This window comes from Mastigoproctus giganteus, chromosome 10 (genome assembly GCF_048544385.1).
Source record: "Mastigoproctus giganteus isolate SK-2022 chromosome 10, ASM4854438v1, whole genome shotgun sequence".
Taxonomy (NCBI): domain Eukaryota; kingdom Metazoa; phylum Arthropoda; class Arachnida; order Uropygi; family Thelyphonidae; genus Mastigoproctus; species Mastigoproctus giganteus.
Window position 1 is genome coordinate 139,489,068 of NC_143584.1, and position 21,286 is coordinate 139,510,353.

The 21,286-nt window shown below is 40.2% G+C and overlaps 1 protein-coding gene across 1 annotated transcript; it reads right to left on the minus strand.

Annotated features, from left to right (window-relative positions):
- Positions 1-17,030: 17,030 nt before the first annotated feature.
- On the minus strand, positions 17,031-17,885 carry LOC150079317 (uncharacterized). The gene has a single exon (XM_090383030.1). The coding sequence runs from the start codon at positions 17,883-17,885 to the stop codon at positions 17,031-17,033; it is 855 nt and encodes a 284-aa protein (XP_090239156.1).
- Between the last annotated feature and the right edge of the window lie 3,401 nt (positions 17,886-21,286).

Sequence of the window (21,286 nt, forward strand, 5' to 3'; positions counted from 1 at the left end):
TCTACCAATAACAATCCCGCCACCTGTTATTATCACCACATGTATAATATAAAAAACACTGAGTTTTACTCTGGGTTGCCACAGACCAGGAATCTTTGTTCGATTCTTATCAAAATTGGAAATGGGATTTAAGAATTGCAGATTACCATTAATCCCAACATAAGGGAATTCAACAATCCACATAAGAAGGATTTTTCCATATAGTGGGATTCTTCTGTATTTCATATTTAGTAATAGTAATAGCAATAGTAGATAAGAAAATACAAATTATATGCATTCCTTCTCACATAGGTAACTATCCAGCTGACCTGTGAATTTATTCAAACTGTCAGCCTCAACTACCTGCGAAGGCAACTTGTTCCAGCAATCAGCGACAGTCTGGCTGAAAGAATTCTTTATTAAATTCCGTTTATTAGCCCTCGGTAACGAGTTCCTACAATGCAGAGAGGCAACAACTGCTCCAGACAAGCCACTGGTTGCAAGTTTGTCCGAAAGACATTCTGGACAAAATTCCGGCCCAGCTTAGTCGTATAGAGAAGTAACATCTATGTAGTACAGAAAACATGCTGACAATGCTGGGCTTGCCCAGGGAAAACTGATGCAACAGCTATAGGGGCTTACAGTAAAGCATAAAGGCACAAGTTCAGAATAGAATAGAATACAATTAATAGAAAAGACAAATTATTGACACATTTAGTTTAAATTAAATACACATAACTGTCATGACTTGGCTATCACTAAATTCTCAAGATTAGCTAATGCATGAGAAACTGCAGTTCAATACCTAAAGACTGGAGGTACCTGATGAGGTACCTCCAGTCTTTAGGTGTGCTCCCACTAAACAAATGATTTGCCCCAAACTTACAAGCTATGTTCTTATTAACTGGTCATGGTTTGATTAATGCAAAGTTGCATGTTTAGGAATTACTGAAAGATCTAGTTGCCATTGTGGCGAAAGAGAATCATGGTAACATATCATGTACAACTGTGAGGAGTACAGCGATCTATGAATTGAATTGGTATCTCGGGTTAGTAATCTCAATCTTATGGCAGAAGGCTGCGAGACAATTCTAGTTGATAAACAGGAGAACTTATTCGCTTTCCAAGCCTTTGCAACTGCAATATTTCTTAGGCGGAAGACTCTTCTGCATCTGGAAGCCTTGGATTTGTAATGCTGTATGATGTATGCCGAATTACCTAGAGTTCTGTGAAATCGTGGAAGCTTGAGTTTCCTATATCCACTGCAACTCCAGCTCCTTGTGCTGAATTACCTAAAGTTCTGGAAATCGTGGAGGCTTGAGTCTGCTATATCCACTGCAACTCCAGCTCCTTGTGCTGGCATTTCTGTTCTCCAGCTCCTGGAACTGTTGACTTTCCAACAGACTGAACAGATGCAGCTCTTTCCAATGAAGTTTGGACTTTCTCTGAAATTTAATTATATGTATATTTATTTTTTATGTAATTAGATTATTTTCAGTTTGTTCATATCAATCTTTTTTGGTCGTGGCAGGTTTTTTCACTCCCTATACTTGGGCAAACAGGAGAGGGAGTGCTGCTAAATTATGTTTAACTTACAGTGAGGTTGCCATTGGTTGGCTGGGACCACTTTAAGTAATAAATATCAATAACCAATCTCCTAGACATCTATATTGTAAAGTCAGGGTGAAACGAGAGGAAGGATGTAACATTTTAGTTAAATTTAGTTCGGTGGAGATTCGTTAGTATGAGTTTAGCCGATTGTGACAGGATAGCTTTGTTATGAGCTATTAAGATCGGGTCTATATTCAAACCGTTGACAAAGAACAGTGTGTGTTCAATGGGAAGTGCCTTTCAGTTAAACGGAGTCGAGTTAGTAAAAAAAAAAAAATTATTATTTTAGGTTTTCCCGTAATTGAATACATTAACCCGTATTTGTGTTTGTAAATTGCGTGTGTTCTCAGGTCGATTTTCCTGTTTTGCTCGGGAGAAAAAACTTGCTATGTACGCCTGAGACCGATTAACTCAGCCACGGAATGAATACATCGACTGTATCAGACTGAATCAGACTTCAGACTCACAGTTCATATGACAACCAGTTCTAACGTTCAGCTCGTGGCGAATGAAAATGCAGCGTTTACACGCATCACAGTATATCTCATTCGTTGGATCTCTTTATCTAACACATTGTACTTTATAAGAAAAGTTCACATTTCATTTCGAAATTTATATTTTTGTTTTTAAATAAATTTTTAAAGAAATCTATTAATTTTTAAGATTACTCTGAATATATATATTTTAGTAGCAATGGGTAAAATAGATATTTCTCCCTCCTCTTTGATTATGCCATTGTTTCATAATATCAGGTGTATAAATTTAACGATTTTCTATTATAACATTTAGGAAAAAAGCACCGGAACGTCGTTCCGGTGCGTTACGGTCTGAATACACCACTGCCGATAGCGTCCCGGCCTCGAGGTTTCCAGATGAGCAGATGGAACGATAGGATTTGTTTTTGAAGTTTGCTGTTAGGGCCCTTTCTTTGAGGAGGTTGGCAAAGAGATGTAATGGATTACCATTGAAGAGGTAAAACTGTTGGAGGAGATTCAGGAGAGAGTGTGTGGAGACAGCATCGAATGCAGAGCTGATGTCTGTGTAAATTATGTCGATTTGATTTTCAGAATTATTTGGTCTGTTGCGAGAAGGTTGGTCGATGTGGATCTTCCGATAATTCCGTAGTGAATCTGGTTATGATGTATTGGGAAGAGTTGTTTCCTCACTGTTGGTAGAAAGATACATTTATCTTTCTAGGAGTTTCAGTACAGAGGATGAGAGTGATATTGGCCTGATATCTTTGTTGCTTTTGATGTTTTTACATTTTGGTAGTGGGAAAATTTTGTAGTGAGCCCGTTATGGGGGGGAAAAAGTTGTTATTTATGGCCTCATTGAAAAAGAAGACCAGAAGGACTAAAATGTAGACACTGGCGATTTTGATAAATAAATTTTTTTTCTGTTTATACTCCGGCACGACAACCAAGTCAGTAGAGTTTACAATAAATCGTCAATACAAATATTTATCGTATTTAGTAGTCACGGGCTTGAACCCCGGTCCACTCAAGGAACGCCGCGTGCTATGCACTCTCGCTCCTGACCACTGGGCTACGTCAGGCCTTCATGAAGATCGGTATGTTGTTGTGGCCTGCAGTACCTTTAGAAGGGAGATTTTTAATTGCATTTTTCAGCACCTCTTTCGAGACAGAAATACTGCTTAATTTGTTGATGGACGGCATACTTTCTTTAAATTCTGGGCAGAGATTTGTTTTGCTGTTGAAGTGAGTTATGAGTTCCAACCAGCAGTAGTTAAAGTTGAAAACTGACGGTAATGGATGGGATATTTTGGGGTATATTGTTGAGTTTTTCTTAATCCTAATAGTTGTGAATTGTTGTACATCTTTCCTTTTTAGTTTGTTAAACTTATTACGGTAAGCTAAGAAATTGAGATAGTCGTTTTCCGAGTTAGATTTTTTTTAGTTCTGGAATTCTTTTTAACAATGAAAAATCCACCATCATTCATTTTACTAACCACTCTCAGAGACTTATAAACCTCAAACATGTCTCCCTTGAGGTGCCTGGTTACCAAGCTCTGTAACTCACATAATGGGAATTGAACTGAACTCACATAATGGGAGTCTTTCCTCCTACGGTTGCCATTTTGCCGATCTCACCATGCGAGTTGCCTATCTTTGGACACTTTCAAGACTCTCAATGTGTTTTTTCAGCTGAGGCCTCTATACTTGAACACAATATTCCAAATATGGACTTATAAATGGAATATACAGTGAGATTATGACTTCCGTAAATCTCTACAAAATAATTATCAATAAATCATCGATAGGACACAATGGGCATTTCTGGCTATCTGTTTGCACTGCTCAGAAAACTTTATATATGCCCGTTTCGAAACTCCCAGAATCCTTTCTTCCTCTATTGTTTTTAATTTAACCCCACCAAGTGCATCATTTATTTTGGAGTTGCAATTTCTCAAGTGTAAATCATTACATTTTGCTGGATTAAAGCATACCTTCCATCTTTCTGATCATTTTTGAATTTTGAAGTCTGTTCACGTCATCCCGAGGAGTGCAGCTTGGTATTGATCTTAATAACTCAATCAATCTTTGTGTCGTCTGCAAATTTTGACATCACGCCTTCTATCCTTCGTCGATGTCCGTTAACGAAAATCAAAAACAATAATTGTCCAAGAACCAATCCTTGGTGAATCTTACTCCTGACGGTACACTAATCTGAAGAATATCACTTACACACAAACCTCTGCATTCTACCCTGTGACCACTGCGCAATACACCTTAGAATCTCTCCAGTAATCACAACGTGTTCCAGCTTGTGCAGCGAACTGTCATGAGGGACTCAGTCATATGCTTTGCTAAATTCCAAATAAGCTACGCGAAATCATTCCCAACATCCAACTCATGTGTAACTGTGTTAAAATTGGATGAGCGTATTCACGCTAGCCAAAGAATTTTTAGCTCCAAGAAACGATTTTTGAAGAATTTTGCCGTTATATTGGCCTAATTGTCATTCCGATGTTCACATATGTTCACTACGTGAACTACGTCAGAATGACAATTAAAGGTTTGCGTAAAGGACCTTTGATGTCATGGTGCTTCAAAAATTAATAAAGAAATTTGAAGCGGGAGAGCTAGGTATAATTCCAGGCAGGGGACGACCACGTATCGGAACGGAGGTATTGGATGAAGTGACAGTTGCAATGGTCAGAATGCCAAACACTACCAGTCAGTAGTGGCAGAGGTATGTCAAGAGACTTGAACCTTTCTTGGTCTACTGTACGTAAAGTGCTTCGAATAATTTTACACTGGTTCCCGTACAAGGTTCACTAAAGTCTTGTGATCAGCAACAACGAATAGACTTTGCTCTACGATTTCTGGCTCGTATGGTACTTGATGATACATGTGCTCGAATGATCTTGTGGTCTGATGAATCACATTTCATTCTTCATGGTGCTGTAAATGCACAAAACTGCCGAATATGGGGAGCTTCTCGTCCATCTGCTCTGCATGAAAAACCACTACAAAGTCCATACGTTACAATATGGAGTGGATTCACAGCAGAATTTATAATCGGACTATTTTTCTTTGAGGAGTCTGCACCTCATAGCTCCGTAAGGCGTACGGTAACTAGTGCACGGTATTAAAAAAAATCAAATTATTATTTTAGGGTTGCCCTTAATTGAATACATTAACCCGTATTTGGGTCTGTAAATTGCGTGTGTTCTATGGTCGATTTGCCTGTTTTACTGGACGAAATACCCCACTTTCTGGTGAGTAAAGCCTTGCTATCTATGCCTGGAACCAACTAACTCAGCCACGGAGTGAAAAAGCCCATTAAAGTTCCTCGCGTCATCAATGGGATTCGAACTCTGGCCTTTTCCAACCAGTGTGGGGAGGACGGTGACGTTACCATTGTGCTACCCGCGCAGACTAGTGCACGGTACTGTGCTCTTCTAGGAGATCACATTATTCCTGCTCTGCAAGAAAGGCAATGCTTGGCGACCGTAGCGTTCATGCAAGATGGTGCCCGCTCCCACGTTGGTCGACAAGTGAAGGAACTGCTCCGTTCAACATTCGGAAGCGATCACATAATTTCCAGAGACTTTCTGCAGTTGTGGCCAGCCCGATCACAGATCTAAATCCCTGTGATTTCTGGCTTTGGGGATTACCGTGACGGCGTACGAACGCTTGTCGATTTGAAAGCAGTCATTAAACAGCATGTAACCAACATCCCCAATGAGATGCTACACGAAACTGTGTCGTACGTAGTCCTTCGTTTCCAGAATGTCATCTCAAGTGAAGGAAAGCACCTAGAACAATATCTGTAGATTTCTAAGTTCTGATATTAAAATCTAATCCTGAGTTAAGTGTTACCTCTCATGTTTGCAGTGCCAATATCTCCCCTGGTGGCGGAAATTTGAACTTTTTTTCTACAAATCACTTCCCCGTACTCTAAATGACATACCCGCCGTTTTTCACAGCGCTATCTCTAACTGACACTTTTCGCATGGTGTGGTTTTCAGTCATTATATAAACTTGTTACTCTGGACTGTAGCCTGTTGGAAGACCTCATTCGCATATAGACACACTAAACCCACAAAGATGCACCTGATTGGAAACCTGGATATTCATATGACGTTCTAATGGTACCAAGGGACCCAATGTGCATCACGAAGCACTCTTTACACCTTATACGAACACCACCAGGCTACTTTATTGACACTTGGCAGGGATTGTTCCATGGATTCATGCTGTTTTTGCAATATTCTAGCTCCCCCATTAGCATTAGACAGTAGGAACCGGGATTAGTTAAGCAGCATGGGCTTTTCCAATCTTCTACTGTCCAATACTGGTGTTTCTGATTCCGTTGTAATCGTACCCCCCTTGTTTTTTTGTTGATAGAGGTTATACGCAGTTCAGTTAGCTGCGATTCCCCATCTATGAACAGCTACAACGAGATGTACGTTCTGGTAAACTCTTTGGTTACCACTGCTGTAAGTATTAACCAAATAAAAGCAACTAAGGCTATGGAGCATAAATATATTATACCTGTAGGTGCGTGCATTCGTTGGTGGTTTCTTGTTTTCTGGATGAATAAATAGAAATGGTTTTCATCATATATGCAATTCTCTTCTCAACCCGACTAATTTTGCCATGTTGTCAACAGTGCCATTTAAAACTGTTTCGCATCATTGACGTAATTACATCTCACGACTTTTCCACCCAATGTGGAAGGACAGTGATTAAAACCCATGTGCTACTGCGAGAGGAATATCTTCTGCACGCAATAGAACACAAAATTAGGCAAAAATCAACAGGGCCTTCCCATCATTGCAGTAGGTTCCGAATGCTTTAAATGAGTGGAACATAATACCCTTAACTATCTACCAGAAATTAGTAGAAAGAATAAATTCGTGTTTATAATTACGATGTCCCATGATGTTTGGCAGGAGACATCATACTTTTCAAGGTAAGGTTTCAGAAGGTTGGAAATGTTCAAATATCTTTCCCATACCCAAAGGGTGTTCTGTGAATGATGAGGGGAAACAATGTAACTCTAAGTGCCACTTTGACAACAAGAAAGATTAGGTAATTTATGATTAAGCAGGCAATGCAGTATTACCTCAATATTAATGACATTATAAGAGATTGAAAGCCTAATTTTATTAACAGATCACTTCTTTTGGCCAGTGTGCTAAGGATTGGCAAAATAATGTCAAATAATGCAAAAAGATTCAAGAAAGCTAAACTATTGCTGCACCAGAAAAGAGCCCAAAAGTTTGTTTATACCGGTGGTTGTTATAATAAAAGGGTTTTAGGAGCATCAGCAACTCAGGACATATTGCTCCGTATATACTGTATATACGGAGTTCATACAGCATACCTGTCCCTCCCCCAATTGCATTCAATACTGATTGCAATTGTACATTTCTTGAACTTCTATAACTGCGAATAAAATTATCTCTATTAGTGCAAAAACTCTTTTTTTAATCAGTTCTACTTTATTTTAAGATATAATCATTAAAAATTAGAATTACAATATTAAAAGAATATGATACGAATATTAAGTGTTACATGTTAATGCGAGACTGTTGGGTCTCAACATCGCTGATCATTTCTGGGATCCAGGTATCATCGTAGGGGGGGGGGAGCAAGCCGATCAGGTCCAGGTATTATCGAAAGGGGGCATGGCAACTAAGCTTTTGAGTTTTTCTTTAGAACGCCTCCTGCGTTCTTTTTCTTTAATTTAAAATTTTCGGTTAAGGGGGCATATATGCCCTCTCTTTCCACCCCTGAATACGCCCCGGTCTGGGATTAATAGTCTACAGTACAAAGTAATCTTCAATATTTTGCAATTTTGCACAAGCTTTTGGCTGCACATGTACTGTACAGTACATAACCAGAAGACATTTATTTACACACAATTTTATGTACATTCTCATGATATAAACAATTTATATACAAGATTATATACTGTTTTATGGACATTATCATATATATATATATCCATTCTATATAATGGTAATCAAGGTACTGTGTGTGTTTGCATGTGTGTTCTTATATCGGGGTGGCTCCTACGCCTTAACCCATCTCCACCTTTGTACTCTGTTTATGGTGCCTCCGTAGCCGAGTGGTCAGGAGCGGGAGTGCAGTAGCACACGCTCTTTGAGTAGACCGGGGTTCAAGCCCCTGACTGCTGAATACGGTCGATCTGCCAACCCGCATTGGACCAGCGTGGCAGATTATGGTCCATTTCCCTAAGCATGAATTGTTGAGGAGGCTTCCATCCTGCAGTGGGTTGATAATGGCTGCACTTTACTTTTATGGTGCAGAAACTCTGCATAAAGGGCCTGAAATGGGTCAGTGTATGTGTGTTATTTTGTTTGTGTCAGGCTATTATGCCACCAGGGTGCAGCCAACGTATGGGCAGCTGCTGGCTGGTGCCCATCCCTAGCACCGAGCCTCGGTCAACAGCCCTCCTTTACCGATGTTATTAACACCGAAAATCTCGCACCCGCCAGAACGCAGAACGACTTTAAAAATATAATGGAGCGGTGGGGGCAACTTCAGAACAGCGCTACACTTTATCTCGCGGGGTAAAGAGATGGCAGTGCCAGATTAAGGTACGAGCTAGCAGGGCTCTTCCGCGGGGCGCAAAATTTTATAAATCATGAAAAAATAAAAAATATATATCCTTAGTAAAGGAACGCCGAAAAAATCTTTGACGGAAGACTACAGGAGGCATTGAATGGAGCGTGTTGAGAATGGTGGGAGGTGTTTTACCAAGATCATTAATACATGAGTTGGAAGAAAAATGGGATGCTAGCAGGTCAGCTTTATCCTTGGGTGAAGTGACAACAGGACCATCTGGTTTGGACAGAATTGGGAGCAGAGACGGGCAAAAGTTGCGGCCAATAGCTTTGGCAAAAGCTGGGGCCAATACCATTAGGGCAAGAAGAAAGTTTTCTACTCTTAGCCTGTTCAAACTCTACTTTGGACTGATTAATAACTGCTTTACAATTGTTGCGAGCTTTGGTGTGGGCAGAAAATGAAACTGAAGAATTAGAAACAAGCCAATTACGATATGCAACATTCTTCTCTTGAACAGCCTTAGCACATTTATTGGAAAACCAAGGTTTCGATAAAGGATGAGATTTTAAAGTGGAGTGTGGGATAAAGGATTCCATTCCTGCAAGAATAATTTCACTGACATGATCTGAACAAACGTTGACATCAGAAATTTTGAAACAGTAATCCGACCAAGGGAAAGAAGAAAAGGAATCTTGCAGATCGTCCCATTTTGCACAATACGAGTTTGAGAATAGCCATAAGATAAAGGCTCCATTGGAGAAGAGACAATCATCAAGCTGTGATCTGAAGTGCCTAAAGGACCACTCACTTCGACCATATACTTAGAAGGGTTGTTTGCGAGAAAAAGATCAAGCGTGCTGGCTGTATGGTAACTGTATAGTCCGTTATTCTTGTAGGTAAATGAACAATCTGTGCAAGGTCATTAGTAATTCTGGAAGCCTCAGCATCTTGACCAGCTGGGTCAGTGTGACTAGAAATCAGAAGCCAGTTGGAGTTGTGAACATTAAAATCACTAAGGAAAATTATCTCACTGTTAGGAAAGTTGGAACTGGAGAAAGTCAAGTTGCAAAGGCAGGAAGTCAAACAGCTCCAAGTGATTAGTGGAGTTGGGAGAATGGTAGAGACAACGGATGAATTTGACACAATGAGGTAGAGAGATTTTAAGCCAGAGAAGATCGAAAAGAGGAGATTCCAAATTACCAAGTCTCTGACAGGGAATGTCGGAACGGACATATGCACAAGTATCACCTTTGAAGCGAAAGGAATCATACAGCGAATAATTTCGGCAACTGAGATGAGCAGTAGTTGAATCAACAGATACTTGAGATTCTGTCAGAAAAAGTACATGGGGTATGGCAGAATGCAAGTGGAAATGGACATCGTTGAGATTAGAACTGAGATCACGCATATTTGTGAAATGAATTAGGAAGTGTTTGGGAGGTTTAGATCTTTCGCAGATAAGTTTACTCTATTAGTTTGACAATTCATGGTGTATTCAATAGTGAGAAAAAGTGGGTGGGACGTGCTGTATGAAGTAATGAAATTTTTGGAGTTGGGGTACACATGGTAAGAATATACCCAGATCCTTGAGATAACGTAGCCTCCACAATGCCCCCCCCCCGCATACACACCACTCGGACTCCCTCCAGTCACTATCTGGCACAGTAGAGGTAACAAGATTATACACTAGCTGATCCGGAAGCCTCCTAAAGAGTTACCAATGGGTTCAGTCCGGTGTATTAACTAGCGGCCGGCCTGCGAATAGAGTTTTAGAGCTGTACCCTCGAAGTGTAAGGAATATTGGATCTTGCCACAATGTTCATCTTAACCTGAAAGGTCATCAATCATACTGGATGATGGAAGAGATGGGGAAGGGTTGACTGGAACTTAGCTCAGGAGACTAAACATGGGTTCCACCACTTGAAGCCTCCAATAAGCAAAGTGGCGGTATTGCACCGGTTGATGAGAGTCATCTACCACCTAGTACTGCCTACTAATAAAGAAAGGCGCATTCCTCCATGTGGTGTAGACGCCACACCTCGACCCCTGTTTACGTTGGTTTACACCTGTGTGGTCACCCACCATGTGCTTGTGCATGGAGGTTGTACCCAGGGTTACTAACAGTCCCACCATTGTAAAGGTGCAAGCAGAGGATTTGGCTGTCACAGACCGTCTGGACTTCGTCGAAATTGGGTCCACTTGACTTGAGTGTCACCCGAATATCAATTCCATCAGCGTTTTAGACTCCCAGGTAGCAAGTACAGCTTGTCTGGCATATCTGAGAGAATGACTGTGATAACTTCGATGACCATATTTTTCGGATTCAGATGAGGTTCCTCTGTTTTCTTGTTTTTTTTTTTTTTTAATCTTGGAAACTCGGTTTGTTCGTTCAGTAAACAGACAAGTCGATCACAGAATTTTGGTGAAACGTAATGCTTATTTCAGTCAGTTGGGAAGGCATTTCCTGGCAGCCTACACATAAAACCACTTCATGCTAACCACACCCAAAATTATGTTCAATGTAAATGTAATCACATATACACTGAGTGGCTACTTTATTTAACGCCTGATTGCCAGCACAGCTTGGATTCATCTTGATATATTCAAAGGGGTGTTGAAAGCATGCCGCAGCGATGCTGAGCTATGTGGATTCAATTGCTTCCCACAGTTGTTAATTGGATGGCCCCGGAATTCTATTCTGAAGAGCTTGCTCCACCTCATATCAAAGATGCACACTTGCATTGCGATTTGGTGACTGTAGAGACGACTGCTGTAAGCTGAATTCACTGTTATGTACCTGGAACCAGTACTGTACTATTCTATCTTTGTAACGTTAGCTAAATTTATCCCTTTGGAAAAACCCAATCTCAGATGAATACATCGCCATGAACGGATGCGCCAAGATGAAAACAATATCCAGATATCCTGTGGTATCTATATGTTGCTCTTCTGGTAAACAGGAGCCTAGCGTGCATCACGATAGCCAGGTCAGAAATTTAAACTTGTTGTGGCCCTAAGCTAAAACATGTATGAGGCCCTAAACTATAACATGTACAAGGCGCTTCTCTCTTACAGTTCACCTGTGACAATATTTAAAAAAAAAGAAGGATTTTTAAAGATGGAGCGAGGCCCCTTGTAATGTGAGGCCTTAAGCTGTAGCTTGTTTAGCTTATGTGTAAATCCAACCCTGACGATAGCACTCTCTATACCATTACACAACCACCAGCTTGCATTGTTCACACGTGGCAGGATGGGTTAGTGGACTCGTGATATTTTTGTCATATTGTGGCTTTCCCATTAATGTGAAACAGGCAGGAACCGAGATTCTTCAGAGTATGCACCGTTTTTCCACCCTTCCCCTGGAGTTGGTGTTCCTGAACCCACTGTAGCTTGCTTGTTTTTTGTTGGGAGTACAATCCAAAGTACAATCCGGTTCTGTCGTCAGCTGCGATACTCCATTCGTGAGTACGAGTTGTGAATTCTGAATGTCTCTTTGGTTCACATTTTTTAACTAAGTTGTTAGTTGACTAATTTTAGGTTTCCTGTTCCTTCTCTTCAGCTTCCGTTGACCTCACTGAGCAGCGAGCTAAGATCGCCGTTGGATGGATGTTATCTGGTTATTGGATCAATCTCCATATACTCAAGACATAATGTCACTCGATAATCCCAGCAGGTCTGCAGTTTCTGAAATATCATAGCGGCGACTATCATGCCACATTGAAAGTTATTTTAATAGTATTGTAGTATTATAGTATTTAATAGTATTATTAGCCATATGTACTGTAAGGAAGTTACAGATTTCTCTGGTCTCGCTAAATAAAGTAAATAACTAAATTAAAATAATAAAAAATATTATAATAAAATAAAAAAAAAAACATATAATAAAATAAAAAGTAATAAAAGTGATAAAAATAAAATAATAAACACATAAAAAATAAAAGAGAACATAAATAACCTTTCTGTATGTCTCCTCAGTTAAGTTTATTTATTTATTGTATGAAGTGGCACCTGCGAAAATCCTCAGGTAAGTATAATGTATAGCAGTGATTTTCAACCGGGTGATGCAATAACAATCCAGGGGTACCATGTAATTTTGGATTAAGTTACTTAAACTTATTATTATTATTATTATTATTTTTAATTTATATATTTATTTCATTATAAAAAGGTGTACGGTATCCATTGTACCATATCTTTTTAATTTTGTGGTGATCTATAATTGATGTTTATTTAGTACTTATATATAAGAATAAAATTATTATATAAGTATATATAATTTGCATTATGAATTTTAATTTTGTTTATAATTATATTATTATAATAACTATCATATAACATATATTTTTTAAATATTATATATATATATATATATATATATATATATATATAATATTATATACAGAATCAGATTATTAAATGGTCGAAAACCACTGTGCTAAGTATTTCTTTTGGCTGGGGTGCCGTGAAAAAATTACTGGTACACTAAGGGCGCCGTGAAAAAATTACTGGTACACTAAGGGCGCCGTGAACAAATTACTGGTACACTAAGGGCGCCGTGAACTGAGAAACTTTGGGAACCTCTGGTGTATAGTGTGTTTAGGGTCTAACAGCACCAGGGGTTTCTCCCATCTCCACGTAGTATACATTGTCACGTGATACAGAACACTGTAGATACCAGAGTTTAAAAGTGTATGGCTATTGTAGAGTGCACCGTTGTTCACCTGATCTTTTAGCCGTTGGGCTCGCTTCTGATGGGGCCCACCGTTGTCCATACTATGCCTCGGGGAGGCAGGTCAGGTACCCAGTAATTTTTTATAGTACTCTGGCTGGTTCTGTCACCTACTTTCCTGAGATTTCAGTGGCTATGATCTAAAAAAAAAAGAAAAAAAAAAAAGGGAAACACTAGGATTGGGTTTGGCGAAAGAAATATAGATACATAAATTATGTGATTTAAGATTAAAATTTTGGGTGTTGGGCTTGGTAAATTTTGAAATGGATTCGACGTTAGGTGTGATGCTAGAGAGGGAGGGGAGATTGAAGGCTTTGGGGAAAAACAGAAGTATGGGGCCAATAGAGAAGACAACCCCAGGAGTCAGTGAGGCATGCCCATGCCCCACAAGAGGGAAAAGAAGGGGTGGTGGGGGGAGGAGACAGGGAACCGTCTCCTCTCCCCGCCGAGGGACAGGGGGTTAAAGTGAATCGGGTAAGAGCACCCTATTCAGACCGCAAAGCGCTAACCGATCCCACCACAGACAAAGTACTCATCTCAGCCGACGTAAACTGTCATTCCCCCTTTGGTTGAGCCGCACCCAGGAGCGCAGGGAATCCAGGATGAATTTCTGGCCATGGATCTGGGGGATGTCCGAGCGCAGGCCTTTGAGGATGATCTCACCTTGCTCATAGCTGGAAACTCTAGGGCGTAGATTGAAACTGCTGCCAACAACGCCCTGACTGTTCTGCAACACTGGACCAAGCTTCATCGTCTACAAATATCACCGATCAAAACTCAATCTATCTTGCTAAAAGGGCACCTTGCCCCAACGAGACTGCCGCTAATCAAAATACAGGACAAAACCATTAAACTAACTATCGAGCTAAAATACCTGGGCATCACCCTGGACAGAAGCCTTACATTCCTACCACACCTATAAAATCTACAGAAGAAAATGAAACCATACGCAGCGATTATAAATAGAGTGGCAAGAAAAGACTGGGGGCTGAAGAGGCGCACCCTTGCCCTCTTATACAAAGCTGGATTCATCTCTGTGGTGAGTTATGTCTCTGGAGTCTGGTTCAACAAAGCCGCGACTGCGGTAAATTCTAGAAAGCTTTTCACCATCCAAAGACTGGCGCTACTTACCATGAAAAGAGCTTGCCACACAATCTCCACCCCAGCACTACAAGTGATGACAAGAAGCCTGCCACTTGACCTGGAGGCGGTTCGAGCTGGGATGAATTTCTAGCCTAGTCGGGGCAAAAGCACCACATACAAAGACTTCACCACAGATCCTGCAAGCAACAGAGCAAATGAAAAGAAGCGGCTTCTAGCTTACCTCCATGGGATATGGCAACAACTGGTCCCAAACAACAAAGGGACAAATAACAAATAAATTTATCCCTGAGATAAACACAGTCTACTCAACACTACCGGCCTGGTTTTCCCAGGTCTTCATGTAATATATCTGATGACAGGACATGGCGCCATCATAAGTAAACTGGCCACCTTCCGACTAATGGACAACCTCCCTGTGTGCCTGTGGGTCCTCTGAGACCTGGGACTACATGGTGCACGAATGCCAACACTACGATGACCTCAGATTAGTATTAATCACCAATATTCAATTCATCCCGAGAAATAATGAACACCACCTTCTGGAGAGTGTCGAGACTTACAGAGTTTTCTCAGACTTTGCCCAGGCCATATATGCCATGCGACAAACTTTACCACAACCACCAAACCTCAACTAGGAAAGTGGCGAGATAAATAACAACAGAAGGAATTACCAACATAGGAGAAAGTGCAAACAACAAAATGACACAACCACACTAGGGGAAGAAAGAATTGGGGCTCTAAGATCTTATCACCCCGCAAGTCAAGAAAATCTAAGCTCTCAATAAAGTGTTCACCTTCTGCGACAAACAGGAACTGCAAGTTTGTGACCTCGAAACACCGAGAGAAACAGCGACCACAAACAACTTCCTCTTAACCTAACAGTTGACTCAACAACCACAACTGAACACAACAATTAGTGACAACCGGCACTGCACACTTGACTTAAACCAGAGATGAGACAAAAAAAAAAATTGATCCCAAGGAAAGGACAATCATACTTGACCAAACACATGGATATGACAAACTGACCAGTACCACAAGAAAAGAACAACCAAGATATTGGAACAAAGACCAGGACTGCAGCTAATCGCCCTAAGCCATACGGCGACACAAGCTGGACACCTAGCCCAGCCTGCTTCCAACCTTTATCCCTGGCAGGGGGGGATGTAACTTTTCGTCGCCTCCCCCACCTGCCATCCAAACTTCCCTCTGGTGTGGCATGGACATGCCACACACACTGCCTAGCAGGGGTCATTTCTTCTATCGACCCTTTACTTCTACTTCTACCACCAGTCTTCGGCCTCCCCTCCCTCCTTTCCACTATTATCTTTCATCTAGCATATAGCGCCACACGTCTAAATTTAATAACATCAAAATTTTCCCGACCTATTAGGCCTTTTAACACATCTCTCTTGAGTTGAACCCCAACCAGCGATTTCCTAATAGCAATCTCATTAAGCATTAACGTCAAACGAGTGAAAATTTTTTAGGTCCTAACCAATGAAATTCCAGGAAACTAGGTGGCAGGACCTGCGAGAGCAACTTTTTGTGATACTGGACACACCTGGCTAGCCTTCTTGTGGCGAGGTATGGGCAACGTCGGGCTCCACTAGGGACCTGGCGTCCAATATGTCGGATAAACAATGGGCACAACACATCACACTGCACAGACATGGCCCACACACTTTCAAGTCTCTGGCTTGACAGTTTACTGTCCTCGATATATCAAACACACGCGGAGATGGGAGAAATCCCAGGTGCCATCTGACACGAACATACCTTATACCTTATACCGCCAGGTGGCGTTGGCAGCGGAGCTGCAAAATCATAGTTAGGACTTGTCCTGAGGTGTCATGGATCCCAGAACAGGTGCCATCCGAGAAATTTGGTAGAAGGACTAAATCGGGTAGGTCCAAAACGGTGCGTTGAGTCATTCATGGGACAGAGATCCCGTCCAGGCAGGGTCGTCTTAAGAGCATCGTAGGTCCTGGGCAAAGCAATGCACTGGGGGTCCACCCGCTCATTCAAAGGAATAAAAATGTTAGCGGTCAATAAAAGTAAACCTTTAGATTTATTGCTACTTTCAACAAAATCAATGTTTAAACATAAAAAAAAAAACATGTTGTGAAGCTAGGATTAATCAACAAACTTTTGAACATTATAAACCTTGAAAAACACAAACAATTCAACATATAAATAATAATTAATTGGTAAAACGTACAGTATGAATTAATGAATTTTTTATTATTAATCAATACAAATGTTTGCGAAATTTCTTTGTTGAGAATTGTTTTATAATTGGATTAAAGTCAATAGTCTTCAGGATATCATTTTTCATGCACATAAGTGAAAGCCAGTTCAAACGCTGCTGCCTCATTGTGCTGCAAAGATGATTCTTTATAAGTTTCAATATTGAAAATGAGCGTTCCCCTGTACAGTTGGTCATCATCATGCACTTCAGCACTCTGAGTGCGATTTCAACATTTGGAAACACAGATTTCAAATTAACCGAAATTAATTTGCTGTACAACTCAGAGAGAATCTCACATTTTTTCATTAAGAACAATGTAGTGCTTGAGACGCTTGCATTCATTTAGAAGGTCACTATAATCAAGGTCTTTGTCATACACATTAGCCAGATGCTCACCCTTTTTGTTTAGCTTATCTGAACCAATTGTTCTTAATTGACCGAAGAAGGAAAACAGATTTCCAATCCATGAATATGCTTCTGCACGTTTTGACAGATCAAAGTTCAAAGAGTCCAGAACAGGGAGGAATGTTTCCACCTTGAATTTTTCACTTTTGTTTAAAAATATCTCTTCTGATCTATCATACCTACTAAGACGTACACTTCGCTTTCGTTCCCGTTTCTTCACATCTCTATAATCCGAATCTGGACACCTACTCCTGGCCTTCAGTTCATATTCACTACATTTGTCTCTAATTTCCTGAAGATAAGTTTTCAGACACTCAAGAAGATATCTGGCAACAAGTATGCTTACATCTTTAGACTGCAGGAACTTACTTGTTTTGTTAAATCTTTTGAGAATGTCGTTCCAAAAAATTGTCAGAAAGGTCGTTTCCATGTTCTCCGTTCTCTCACTTAATCCTTCTGCCTCTCGCCTTGTGTTCACTTCCTGGTTAGTGTCAGCTGATAAACAATTCAGTGCATCTTTAATTTTTTCGAAACATTCATGCAGATCATGGACAGCGTCAAAATGTGATGACCATCTTGTGTCAGATAGACGCTTGGCCACAGCATGATCTTTTCCTAAAGATGATAACAGAACATTCCGTCGATGTGTAGAAGCCGAGAAAAAGGAATACAAACGCTGAACAAAGTCAAAGAAGGAGATAATCTGTAGAAAACACTCTGCCGCTTTTATTCCATTTTTCATTTTTTTGTCGACTCAATAGTTTCATTCTCTCCACGAAATGCCAAACCTCTGGAGGCAGGAAAGCGAATGACAGAAATCACACATGTCAACACTTTATGCCAGTACTCCTTCTCTGAGTGATGATGTTTGATTAATAAAGAATCTATACATCCAGTTTCTTTATGCCGAATCGAATATGCCATCATGCACTTGCGATGTTCTTCATTTTCCTGTTCTGCAGTAAGATTACTCTGTTTCCAATCATTAAATCCTGATGTAGCAAAGGGAGATTCTTTATTGGACAATAGGCGACATGCAAAGCAGTACAAACAACCTTCGGATGGTGAATAGAGAAACCATTCGAATTTTACACATTCGCAGTTCCGCAGTTCACGTTTGAATACATTCTTTGATAAATACCTTGTCTGAGTCTGAGTTCTCTCTTTTCCCGCTCCGTCGTACCCTCAGCTTGAGTTTGAAAGGTTGCAATCATGATTCTGACATGATGTCGGCCCACTACGAATCCAGTAATCCACTGTATTAGTATTCTTGATGTCCCATAGTCCGGAATCTGTGACGTGAATCAAGACTCGGGACATTCCTTTGCCGTTACAGATTCGTGTATTTCTTCTTGTGGAACATTAGCATCAGGAGTGGATATAGATGGCGATGCTGTATTTAGAGGAGCAGTACTAGTAGCTGCCGTTGCACCTGGGCTAAACCAAGATGTTAACTTTGGAAGTTTGCTCATTTTCTGCTTCTCTTCTGTGCTCCACTCATATAAGTACTCTCCATTTCATCTGGAAAAAAATATAAATATAAATATTTTTAAATTTTTTTACAGACTGTATTGCTGTTTGGAAGTTGGAACATTAACACTTTTTAATAAAATAATGATGGTATATTTCGAAGGCTCTTTTCCATAACTTTTTTCTAGCCTCCTTTTATTCAATTATTTTATGAGTAAATTCAAACTGATAATGAACATTAATCAGTTGGTGATAAATTCACCATGGGGCACTAGAATCGTAGGGCCCCTGGGCAAGTGCCCTATGTACCCATGCGTTAAGACGATACTGCGTCCAGGTAGAGATACCAGTCAGATTGATTGTCCTGCTGATTATTATTATTATTATTATTATTATTATTAGCCATATGGTGCAAGGAAGCCTGAGGCTTATGCTGCACCAGGCAAAAAAAAAAAAAAAAATTTTCCCTATTACCCTGAGAGAGAGAGAGAGAGAGAGAGAAAGTAGAAAGGAATCACCAAGAAAGAGAAGAATGATGATATCCAGCTCAGGACCCTGGGTGTGCCAAGCCCATACTCACCAGATGTGAGCCCCTGATTTGGGCAAGATGAGTCCAAGTTCATGATAGGAGAAGGAATTGTTCCCCAAGGCTAGTCTACGATGGGTTCTTCACGGTACCTACTATTTACTAGGTGTTCTATGGTGGTAGGAGAGTCTTACGCCTTCCGAAGAGGTCTTGGACGAATTTGGAAGATGCAGCATAGGTTTCCTCTGATTCCAGGAGAATATTGTTCCCGGAGTTTCGGGATGAATTGAATTTTTGTTATCAGAATACACCGAAGTCCTCATATAATGGGCACTGGTATATCAGATGTTCCCCTGATTCAAATTCCACAGGTAGGTAGGTAGCTATACAGCTGACTTTTTTTGAATTTCTCCAAGTTGTCAGCCTTAACTACCCGGGAAGGTTAGTTTTGCCAACAATTAACAACTGGCTAAAAAGAAACTTCCTGCAATCCAATCTAAATTTTTACCCCCTGTAGTTAGTTTGAATTTATGATTTAAAGCTTCCCTCTCAAGAGCTTTATAGGGCTCAATCAGGTTTCCTCCAAAGTGTCAGTTGCGAAACTCTATAACCCATGAAATCTTTCGTCTTGCCCCTTATTTACATTTCTTGGCATAGACACGTGATTCCGTTACTGAAGGAGCGTTCCATTTCATGAAAAAGTGCACAGGGGAGGACTGGATCAAAAATTCTTACCGGAGAAAACTTTTATTGGCGTCATACTAGTGTTTATGGCCAAATTTACACCGGTTGCCACCTGCTTCCGGCCCACCGGGGTTTCCACGATAAATCTTATGGCCAGTTCGCCTCTGTAAGTGTACCTAATAAAGTGGTCATTAGTACACACTGATGGCTCGAAATCTGAAAAAAAAAAAACAATATGTCTGTCATTTTAGCTACTTTTATTAAATACATTTTCTGTTTATACTCGAGGACGACCACATTCTCAGAGGAGTTCGGCCTCTCCACCAACACAGTTTAGCAATTTCTGTACATAAGAGGTCTCTGATCGTTAAAGGCAAGATAAAATTTAAAAAAAAATCTATTCAAATAACATTTATTTTACGTATTTTTTTTGCACGAGAGTTTAGCGATGAAGAATGTCTGTTGACAAAAAACCATACACTTTTGTTTCGATGTACTATACTTCCAACGTGACCAACTAGTTTTTGTAGTATTGTATGACTAAATTATTTGCACATTCCCTTTCTAGTTTTCAAGAATCAAATAGCGCCACGTAATAACTAATCTGTTATTTAATACTAATGGAAGGTAGTTACCATTGCAGTAGATTTCTCGAGTGAGGGAAGTAATTATAAAGGTATTACATAGTAGCGTGCCCAAATCCCCCTTGGCACGCTACTATGTAATATTTAAGTTATATTTATTGTATAATCTCGCTAGCCACATGCTAATCCCACTGTAATTTTTGGGTACACCACAGTATTGCTATTTTTCTAATAACAAAGCTACCAAATTTCATCACGCGTGACATCAGAAAAATGCCTATACCAGAAGTTTTGTTTCTCCCCCCCCCGCCAACTTTTTCTATTACGTGACGCGCTACTCAACGACTGTTGCCTGCTTTCCGTGACACCCCATGGGCAATTCTAGTAAACGTGTTCCACTCGACGAGAAAACCTGAAAAGGTAGAGTTTGGCACGCAAATATTGGACAATACATTCGTTACGCCATTAGAAACTGTCGTCGTGTGCTTCTGTCAGACTGCAGCCCGATAAGAAAGTTAAATGATTATAATAATAATAAAAAAAAAAAAGAGTAAATATTTTTAAAATAAATCTCCTTTAGTGAAACGTTCAGGAAGCGACAATTTGCCCTGAAAAACCGGAAGACATAACGTGGTGTTACTTGAACGAATTTACGATTACTGGAACTATCGAAAGAGAAAATGATATGATCCATAGGCAGCAGAAAGGTAGGAGAATGTGTTTTCTAGCTATTTATACATACATGGTATTAAAAATAGTAATAATTAATATTAAATAAGCATTATAAACCGTTAATTGTAACGATGGAACTACGGTAAGGTAATGTGCGGAAAAATGCCTTTAGCCAGCCGGTGGTTGTGGAAGTTGATAGTTTACATA